This window comes from Saccoglossus kowalevskii, chromosome 2, assembly GCF_978046115.1.
Source record: "Saccoglossus kowalevskii chromosome 2, keSacKowa6.1, whole genome shotgun sequence".
Classification (NCBI taxonomy): Eukaryota; Metazoa; Hemichordata; class Enteropneusta; family Harrimaniidae; genus Saccoglossus; species Saccoglossus kowalevskii.
The window spans coordinates 13,508,571-13,520,357 of record NC_140642.1 but is presented as its reverse complement, the minus strand read 5'-3'; the positions used below and the strand labels follow the sequence as shown (position 1 = coordinate 13,520,357).

The 11,787-nt window shown below is 33.9% G+C and overlaps 1 protein-coding gene across 1 annotated transcript; it reads left to right on the top strand.

Moving 5' to 3' along the window:
• Positions 1 to 3,101: 3,101 nt before the first annotated feature.
• LOC102801215 (testis-expressed protein 30-like) lies at positions 3,102 to 9,866 on the top strand. Its single transcript, XM_006822079.3, has 3 exons — positions 3,102 to 3,262; positions 4,465 to 4,516; positions 9,330 to 9,866. Exons 1-3 carry the CDS (start codon positions 3,140 to 3,142, stop codon positions 9,764 to 9,766), a joined length of 612 nt encoding a protein of 203 aa, XP_006822142.3. The 5' UTR covers positions 3,102 to 3,139; the 3' UTR covers positions 9,767 to 9,866.
• Positions 9,867 to 11,787: the final 1,921 nt, after the last annotated feature.

Here is an 11,787-nt window from a genome sequence, read left to right as displayed (position 1 = left end):
AGGTATGAGGCCGAGGAAGCTGATTCTGTAGTTTCTTTAATGTCTAGTTCTGTGGGATATATCAATGGGAGCGAATCACAAAAGTTAGGATTGTTGATGGAAAGGACATCATCAATATATCTAAATGTAAAATTAAAAGATTTAGCTTCTTTTAATTGTTTGTTTCTGAAGAAACTCGGTCTCATACAAGAATAAAACCAAGTCGGTCAGCAAGGGAGCACAGTTAAATATATGTCCTCCAAACTTAACAAATATATTATTTATCAAAAATTCAAGCATGAGGACAATGTCTTCTTCACTGTAAAAAGTGGTGGCATTAGTTTCATTCTTGACGAAATAAGTGGAATTGTAGTTTAGAACAATATATTTATATCGCCGAGAACCATTCTTATGAAAAAATGATTGATGAACAATATCTAAAATTGAATGTTTTAATAGACTTTATTTCAGATAAAGATCTAGATCAGAGTTTTTCCAAAAGTTCTTTAGAATTGTGCAATATCCACATGTGATTTAAACCAAATTAAATCTACCAAATTATTATGCAGTATTAATTTGTATAGATTTTCACCCAAACTAGATATACTATCCTAAACGTATTGGACAAAAAAGATATTTTATTCAAATGATAAATTAAGATAAATTTGCATGAAATCAGTATACCAAATAATTTCCCAAGCTCAAGTTGGGTGGAGCTCAGGTTGACTCTGAGGAAGCTCAGGGTGGAGCTCAAGTTGAAGCTCAGGGTGGAGCTCAAGTTGAAGCTCAGGGTGGAGCTCAGGGTGGAGCTCAGGTTGACTCTGAGCAAGCTCAGGTTGAAGCTCAAGATTGCCATTACATACCTCACTGTTCTATTGCAAGTGTTTGATCTGCAGCCTCAAACTACAGACGGTAAAAATGGGAACTTCGTTGGATGACATCATCGAGGTATAATATGTCATTTCATCACCATGTCATAGACTTTAGGGATTGACCGTTTGAATTCATAGGGGTGGTCGCTGGAAGATTTCTTGAAAAAAAAATGCAAGATTAGAGACACCAAGAGAGAAAAATATAAGATTACATGCCAGGAGCTGCAGGATCATTCATGGTGGAAATGGGACGATGAGTAATCTCTGTTCCCTTGACTTTTAAACTGCAATTGTCAAGTGAATATATCATTAATTCAAAGCGATGCTATGAAAATCTAATTTTCAAAGAATTTTAGAAAAAAAAGATGTATTCGTCTAGTAGGCTATTCCTAGTTTGACGTTCATGGTGTTATTTTGTAGTAGCAAATAGGTAGTCGCAACACTCCTTACGTATTAAAGGTCAACTTAAAAAAATATATACGTCTATCTACATGTAGTTTATTTTCCCTAGAGAATTTTACCTGAAATGAATTATTTCTAAAAATTTTTAAAAATGACAATATTTGTGCTTGATTGATATTGTAAACAAAATCATGTTGAGCATTTGTTCAATTGAGCAAGATGTTTCATAATTTGTATTTTATATGAAATTGGTAAATTCTTTTTTAATAGTTACCTGATGTCTGTAGTTTCCCCATGTGTTCGAGCCAGCTACAATGAGAGCCCAGTTGACACCTTTCGTTGGCTCTGCTAGCGCCTCTGGTGCATCCAAAATATGGGAAGGCAACGCAAACGAGCTAGCAATCAGAGTCAAGCAGAGAACTAGGAGTCGAATCATTGTGATGTACTATGTGATATGATATTGGTAACTGGTGAAATTTCTCGCTCTGTGAATGTATAAATAGGGTTTAATCATGTGATTTTTGTCATGTGATTTCAAATTTCTCTCTCGTACATTTTTGTGTTTGTAATGATGCTTGACCTTTGAGCTCATAATTTTGATTTGACATTCTGATTGTATCGTTAGTACCTGTGTTGGTGTATATGCCAGTGCTATTATTAACTTTGTGTGTCAGTGATATGGACATTACCCCTGGTGTATTGATCTAGGCAATCCCCCTCCTCCCACCCATTGGAAATATCTACTCCGAATGGGTGGCTTCAAGGCTTAAAGCGTGGTAGTCGTCGCGCAGCGCGTGTTCGAATTTCATGTAAATAAACAATGTATTTTACACGCATTGTATACGTCGCTATGAGTCTCGTATCCAACATGACGCGGCACGATGACTGTCGCCCTTTAACTTAATCCATTCCTTGTTGATGATGTAATAGTATATATGATACTATTAAAATTATTGGAGATGGATTTGTGATCAATATACCCATACTGTCAATTAAACTGCATTTATATGTTAATTTTTATCCCAAATATTCATTTCATTAGGTGTGATGCCTCTGTAATACATTAAATAATAGTACAAACATTATGGGAAATAAAATAAAGTGATTGCTTCATCCCTCAAATTACTAATAATTGCCCACTAAACCCTTCTATTTGTCATGCCCTGACTTGGTCACCTGATCTGTCATACAATCATGTGACTAATGTGGGTGTGAAAGTTTTTTTTTGTTCCAGTCATAATATAAATGATATTGTGATTTATTTAGGGGGGAGTATTTTTTTTTTTTTTGATAAATATTTTTTTAGTACTCATAAACAAAAAAATATAGGACTTAAAACAAATACAAAAATAAACAGCAATAACTTAATACCATATAAAAGTGGTGTGTTTGATCTTCTATTGTGTTGAACAAACTTTTGCAAGCATTGTGTAAAAATGTTGGCAATAAATTTTAATATTTTGGCATTTTAGTATTGAATTTTCAGCATAAGTATATGCCTTTTCTTACCAAAATAGCTATTGTAATCCATATATAGGTCCAATTTTGAATATTGCTATTTCACATAGCTAGATGAAATCAACTGCCAAATTCATCGGAGATTAGTGTTAATTGTTTTGTTCATTCTCTGCAAAAATAAGAAAACTAAATGTCACATACAAGAAAAATTTGGACATTAACCATGATTCTCTGGCCCTAATAGTAGATAATGTATAATCACTTTTATTACTGGCCATTCCTATAACAATATTTACTTTTTTACATTTCAGATAAATATCAATATTCCTTTTTCTGGTAAGCATCTGACCTCTGTCATGTTGGTGCCTTCACCATCCACTAATCCATTGCACTACGCCGTTATTCTCACACACGGCGCTACGGGTAATATGAACAACACTCAGCTACAAACAATATCGCAGTATCTGACGACAAAGGGTTTCATTTGCTTACGATTTACGTATATCTCGTCCAGAGTTGAAAACAGAATGAAGGCTTACCACGCTGTGGTGGTGAGTGATCAGTATACAGATTATTTATTCATTTTGACATTTTAGTAATAGTATTAGAGAAAAAAATCTATTGCGATATTACCTGTCACTTCCAATATAATCCCCCGCTTCCTTTTTATCCGTAATACTGTTATTAATGGTAAAGAGGTTCAGACTTGATTGAAGATTATTTAATTTCCTCATATTCTCTTTATTTTGGGTTTATGCCATTAGAATACAGAACATAATAAAACAAATTGTCCAAATTTTTTTTTTACTTGATTTCATGTAAATACTAATACTGTAATACTAATAATTTTGCTATTTTAATTTTTTTAGTAATTCACTGGGATTTAAGTTCATGAATTTGTCAGGAAATTTTACGTGGATTTATTTTAGCAGATTATATTTACCAGCGAAAATAGTGAAATTTAATTTTAATTTTGTGAGATTCTAGTCTGATATTATTATTCAATAAGATTCAATCTGATGTTCTCTCCCACAATCCATTGCATACACACTCAATATTAAAGGGGAAGTCAAGGCAAACAACATAATGCAACATAATGTAAGAGCTCTACAAATGTAAGAAAATGCAATTAATGATGGTGGGCTACATGAACTGATGAAAAATGTTAAATAAATAGATAATGAAAAGTGATATAAAAAACACATTGTAAATTGCATTTTCTTACCTTCGCCAGGCTTTTTCATCTGGGTGTATTATGTTGTTAGCCTTGACTTTTCCTTTCACATGCTCTGTAGTATAAAATTTAAATTTGGCTGAAATGCCTTAAATATAGTGTGACTATAGCTTTTGTTTTTAAACATTCCAAAAATGCATGAACTCCACTTCATGATACTAATAATTTACTGTGGTTATTTTTTAACACAGCCAGCTTTTTTGTCATCGCTTACAGTTTTATATCAAATTTAACGAAAAAAATTATTAATAGTTAATTGGAAAAAGTATTCACTAGTGTGAAATTTAATCATTGCGAGTAAATTTACTGATCCATGTAAGCCATAAACCTGCACCTGTTAAAACTTTTTCAGTTTATTTTGTCTCGTCTTAGCTTTTATTGACTCAATATTCCATAATTCATGCATATTTATATATTATTAAATGATATGCAGCATCACATTAATTATTGCAGTGTTTCTGCAATTTTTGGTCAATTTTTACTCATTTAATAAATATGTTTGATTTTCTTTATATACAGGAATTTTTACAAAATTATAAAGAGGTGTCTCTGAAAGGATGCTTTGTCGCTGGTAAGATGTGTAGTTGTGTATATAAATATGAAAATAGCTTAAATTGTCTGAAATTAGCACTACATACTGTTAGTGTGTGTAGTATACTAGTATGACTATCATGCACACTCATATAAATATCAGTGTGCCTGGTGTGATGTATATGACATGATATATCAGTGTGTCTCGTGTGATGTATATGACATGATATATAAGTGTGTCTCGTGTGATATATATGACATGATATATCAGTGTGTCTGGTGTGATGTAAATGACATGATATATCAGTGTGTCTGCTGTGATGTATATGACATGATATATCAGTGTGTCTGCTGTGATGTATATGACATGATATATCAGTGTGTCTGGTGTGATGTATATGACATGATATATCAGTGTATCTGGTGTGATGTATATGACATGATATATCAGTGTATCTGGTGTGATGTATATGACATGATATATCAGTGTGTCTGCTTTGATGTATATGACATGACATATCAGTGTGTCTGCTGTGATGTATATGACATGATATATAAGTGTGTCTGCTGTGATGTATATGACATGATATATCAGTGTGCCTGGTGTGATGTATATGACATGATATATCAGTGTGTCTAGTGTGATGTATATGACATGATATATCAGTGTGTCTGCTGTGATGTATATGACATGATATATCAGTGTGTCTGCTGTGATGTATATACCATGATATATCAGTGTGTCTGGTGTGATGTATATGACATGATATATCAGTGTGCCTGGTGTGATGTATATGACATGATATATCAGTGTATCTGGTGTGATGTATATGACATGATATATCAGTGTATCTGGTGTGATGTATATGACATGATATATCAGTGTGTCTGCTGTGATGTATATGACATGATATATCAGTGTGTCTGCTGTGATGTATATGACATGATATATCAGTGTGTCTGCTGTGATGTATATGACATGATATATCAGTGTGTCTGCTGTGATGTATATAACATGATATATAAGTGTGTCTGGTGTGATGTATATGACATGATATATCAGTGTGCCTGGTGTGATGTATATGACATGATATATCAGTGTATCTGGTGTGATGTATATGACATGATATATCAGTGTATCTGGTGTGATGTATATGACATGATATATCAGTGTGTCTGCTGTGATGTATATGACATGATATATCAGTGTGTCTGCTGTGATGTATATGACATGATATATAAGTGTGTCTGCTGTGATGTATATGACATGATATATCAGTGTGTCTGGTGTGATGTATATGACATGATATATCAGTGTGTCTGGTGTGATGTATATGACATGATATATCAGTGTGTCTGGTGTGATGTATATGACATGATATATCAGTGTGTCTGGTGTGATGTATATGACATGATATATCAGTGTGTCTGCTGTGATGTATATGACATGATATATCAGTGTGTCTGGTGTGATGTATATGACATGATATATCAGTGTATCTGGTGTGATGTATATGACATGATATATCAGTGTATCTGGTGTGATGTATATGACATGATATATCAGTGTGTCTGCTGTGATGTATATGACATGATATATCAGTGTGTCTGCTGTGATGTATATGACATGATATATAAGTGTGTCTGCTGTGATGTATATGACATGATATATCAGTGTGTCTGGTGTGATGTATATGACATGATATATCAGTGTGTCTGGTGTGATGTATATGACATGATATATCAGTGTGTCTGGTGTGATGTATATGACATGATATATCAGTGTGTCTGGTGTGATGTATATGACATGATATATCAGTGTGTCTGCTGTGATGTATATGACATGATATATCAGTGTGTCTGGTGTGATGTATATGACATGATATATAAGTGTGTCTGCTGTGATGTATATGACATGATATATAAGTGTGTCTGCTGTGATGTATATGACATGATATATAAGTGTGTCTGTTGTGATGTATATGACATATCAGTGTGTCGGCTGTGATGTATATGACATGATATATCAGTGTGTCTGGTGTGATGTATATGACATGATATATCAGTGTGTCTGGTGTGATGTATATGACATGATATATCAGTGTGCCTGGTGTGATGTATATGACATGATATATCAGTGTATCTGGTGTGATGTATATGACATGATATATCAGTGTATCTGGTGTGATGTATATGACATGATATATCAGTGTGTCTGCTGTGATGTATATGACATGATATATCAGTGTGTCTGCTGTGATGTATATGGCATGATATATCAGTGTATCTGGTGTGATGTATATGACATGATATATCAGTGTATATGGTGTGATGTTTATGACATGATATATCAGTGTGTCTGATGTGATGTATATGACATGATATATTAGTGTGTCTGCTGTGATGTATATGACATGATATATAAGTGTGTCTGGTGTGATGTATATGACATGATATATCAGTGTGCCTGGTGTGATTTATATGACATGATATATCAGTGTATCTGGTGTGATGTATATGACATGATATATCAGTGTATCTGGTGTGATGTATATGACATGATATATCAGTGTGTCTGCTGTGATGTATATGACATGATATATCAGTGTGTCTGCTGTGATGTATATGACATGATATATAAGTGTGTCTGGTGTGATGTATATGACATGATATATCAGTGTGTCTGGTGTGATGTATATGACATGGATATATCAGTGTGTCTGGTGTGATGTATATGACATGATATATCAGTGTGTCTGGTGTGATGTATATGACATGATATAGCAGTGTGTCTGGTGTGATGTATATGACATGATATATCAGTGTGTCTGGTGTGATGTATATGACATGATATATCAGTGTGTCTGGTGTGATGTATATGACATGATATATAAGTGTGTCTGGTGTGATGTATATGACATGATATATAAGTGTGTCTGCTGTGATGTATATGACATGATATATAAGTGTGTCTGCTGTGATGTATATGACATGATATATAAGTGTGTCTGTTGTGATGTATATGACATGATATGTCAGTGTGTCTGCTGTGATGTATATGACATGATATATCAGTGTGTCTGATGTGATGTATATGACATGATATATCAGTGTGTCTGGTGTGATGTATATGACATGATATATCAGTGTGTCTGGTGTGATGTATATGACATGATATATCAGTGTATCTGGTGTGATGTATATGACATGATATATCAGTGTATCTGGTGTGATGTATATGACTTGATATATCAGTGTGTCTGCTGTGATGTATATGACATGATATATAAGTGTGTCTGTTGTGATGTATATGACATGACATATCAGTGTGTCTGCTGTGATGTATATGACATGATATATAAGTGTGTCTGCTGTGATGTATATGACATGATATATCAGTGTGCCTGGTGTGATGTATATGACATGATATATCAGTGTGTCTAGTGTGATGTATATGACATGATATATCAGTGTGTCTGCTGTGATGTATATGACATGATATATCAGTGTGTCTGCTGTGATGTATATGACATGATATATCAGTGTGTCTGGTGTGATGTATATGACATGATATATAAGTGTGTGGTGTGATGTATATGACATTATATACAAGTGTGTCTGGTGTGATGTATATGACATTATATATAAGTGTGTCTGGTGTGATGTATATGACATGATATATCAGTGTGCCTGGTGTGATGTATATGACATGATATATCAGTGTGTCTAGTGTGATGTATATGACATGATATATCAGTGTGTCTGCTGTGATGTATATGACATGATATATCAGTGTGTCTGCTGTGAAGTATATGACATGATATATCAGTGTGTCTGGTGTGATGTATATGACATGATATATCAGTGTGTCTGCTGTGATGTATATGACATGATATATCAGTGTGTCTGGTGTGATGTATATGACATGATATATAAGTGTGTGGTGTGATGTATATGACATTATATACAAGTGTGTCTGGTGTGATGTATATGACATTATATTTAAGTGTGTCTGGTGTGATGTATATGACATGATATATAAGTGTGTCTGGTGTGATGTATATGACATGATATATCAGTGTGACTGGTGTGATGTATTTTTCATTTGTTTGTGATGTATCATGTGATGATTATTCACCAGTAGTATACACCTGACTCACTCTGGTGAGGTAAAAAAGTCATGTTCTCGGTATGACCTTTATGTATGTATAGTATTGAGCTACAAGGGTAATAGCTGGGAACTTCAAACTTGGCACACATGATTCCTATGTAACCCACACGACATGACATTTTAAGAGTCAAGAGCTCAAAGTTCACAGTATATGTGTGTATGTATTTTCACAATATATCTACCAGAGAAAGATTGCCATTGTCTTTAAAACTTGGCATACATGTCCCGTTTGTGATCCCAAAGTAACAGTGTATAGGTCTAAACTATATGAGCATTGCGGAAATCTAGTGCAGGTTGAAATCTCCTCTGAGTTGTGATTGCTATTTAGAAATTTTCAAAAGATTTTGATGATGAATAATTATTTGATTCTGAGTATATACCAGGGATAGTTAATAATTTTTTTTTCAATTGTCATACCAATGAATGCCCTCGTTATTTTTGGTATTTATTTACACACGGCATCTACTCTCAGAATTTGTATACAATTGAATATTAATGTTAGCTTGTGCAAAACAGTCAAAATGGACACCAATATTTGTTTGAAATCTTCACAGTGAAACAATACAATATATGCTGTTTTTGATTTGTCTGAAAAAGTTGAAATAAATGTACTACATTTAGATATGCCTGAATAAAAATGATTATAAAGAACTGTGACAATATCAACAATTGTCTATTTCAGGTAGGTCAATGGGATCGCGAGCTGCTGTGTGTGTGGCAAATGCCATGAAAAATGATTTCATCAAGGGCGTCATTTGTCTTTCCTACCCACTTCATCCCCCTCGTAAACTCACCAGTCTCAGAAATGAAATACTTCAGTCTTTGACCACACCGACTCTGTTTATTACTGGCACAAAAGATGCATTCTGTACAAAAACAATCATGGAAGATACCCTTAAATCTATTACATGCGTCAAGAAAATGAAATGGATAGAGGGTGCTGATCACAGCATCAATATCAAAGGTCAGACTGATAATGGCGTCATGGTTGATGTGTGCGATGAGATTTATGATTGGTGTTTGAAGCATGTGACAAGAGAAACGCAATTGAAAAGACCTGCTGAAACAAAGGATTGTAATAATGATAGTGGAAAAAAGAAGAAATGTAAAAGTACATAAAAGTATTACTATATTTTCAAAAGGAATTGTTGATTTTTGCATTGACTGTTAAATTTATATATGACTCATTTATTGGGATTAAACTTTGATTAGATTTTAACATTGTACATGTATGTTAATATACTAAAGAATTTTTTTTTAATCTTGGCATGGAGTGCAAATATTGTGACAGCCTGTTTTCTCTTCAGTAATAATGACTTTTACACATTTACTGGAAACTTCTCTATAACTTTACAGCCTTCTAAGAATACATTTATGCTTTTGTCAACCACAACTTTTCAGATTTCTATTTTTCCTGTCTTGAAAAAGAAGTTTTTGGCTTTCAAACAATTTTATTAACATTTCAGACATTTCTTATTCTCAACTTTAATATTACTCTAAATAAAAAGCTGAGTAGATCATTTTTACACCTTTAGGCCAGACTTTTTTTATTCCTTGTTTCTCGAGTTTTTATAAGGCAATTTTTTTGAGGAGGGCGGGAAAAAAATAAAATTATTTTTTTCCCCCATTAAATTTGTGTGATAAGTGAGATTATTGATCGGAGAGAAGAAATGAAATGAAATAAAATAAAATAAAATAAAATGTTATGTTATTCCATGTATAATCTTGTGTCTCATCTGCGCGAGCCTTCGGTACTTTGATCATGATACTTCCACGAAAGTGCAACTTGGATTTGGTATGCAGCGGGCAATAAAAAAATGAAGATAAAAATATTTTTTTAGCAATTTTTTGCGCTTACAAGTTGGCGGGCGCGAGAAATTACGCTGAAATAAAATTTTATTTTTATTTCATTTTCGGCTCCTGCTCATTCGGCGGGTTCGCGAAACAAGGGATAATAAAAGTCTGGCCTTAACATACAAACAAGACAAGATACTCAACCGCATTTTACATATATGTCAGCTTGTTGCTTCTTCAATTTTTCTGACTTTTTTACACTTCAAATAACTCTTTGCCTCTACAGTAAACATTTCTGTATTTACCATTGGTGGCATCCTTGTGGAAACATGACAGATTTGTCATTCTCAGTCGATACTCTCCAAAAAAATATTTTGCTTTCCAAAACAACTTTTGTTGTACCTTTCCATACAATTTTCCAGCATTCTTCAAATCATTTAAGTTTTCCAGGTCGGCAGACGTTTTTCATTTCCTTCATCCCCAGACATCCTTTACACTTTTCTTCCAACTAACTTCTGTGACTTCTGTTCACATTTTTGCATTTTCTGCCTACCCTGCACACCTTCCTAGATCAGTTGGCAATATAGCATTCTGGTTTCTGAGTCAAGTTTTAAGGCCATGGTGTTGTTCACAACATATTGCCCTGAGAACTCTGGAGCATAACTAGCAAAAAAGTTTTGGCTGAAATAAAATTGATTATTGGGTAGAATGTTTATTCACCTTTCCCTGACTCTTTGGGACTATTTTAAGATAGACCTGTCTGACCGCGTATGCCTTTACAAAGTTGTACAGTGGCCGATCATTTTGTGTGCACACTCCTCTCATGCATCTAATAAAGTTTGCCTATTCCTTGACATTCTAATATTCACGCCATTTTACACAAATTGTCGTTTTAGAGAAAGATAAGTCAGTTATTGTAAGACTGCATTTTATTGGTGGTTTGCGTGTCTTTTTGTTGGCAAGGCAACCACGTGTTAATTATATGTTTTGTGACATTTCTTTGTTGTATTGACACGCAAAATTGTATTAAAAAGTTGAAATCACCGTGACACTATACGAGTTTAATTTCAACTATTAAATTTGACCACCTCCCTCGTTTGTACGTGTTACCTACGCCCAGCGTTTGCTGACAATTATGAAAAAAAAATAGGTGGCTAACTAGTATTTGACCTAGGGTAATGTCAAGTGGACGAAACGCTACTATGTGTGGCTTGCAATCAGCCTGACACCAACCGTGACAGCCTAACGATTTTATTTACACATCTGAAACGCAAAGCTATTGTGTATTAGCGCCCCTAACGTAAATAGTTATGCATTTCTCAGGTAGACCGTGTGATGATAAAAAC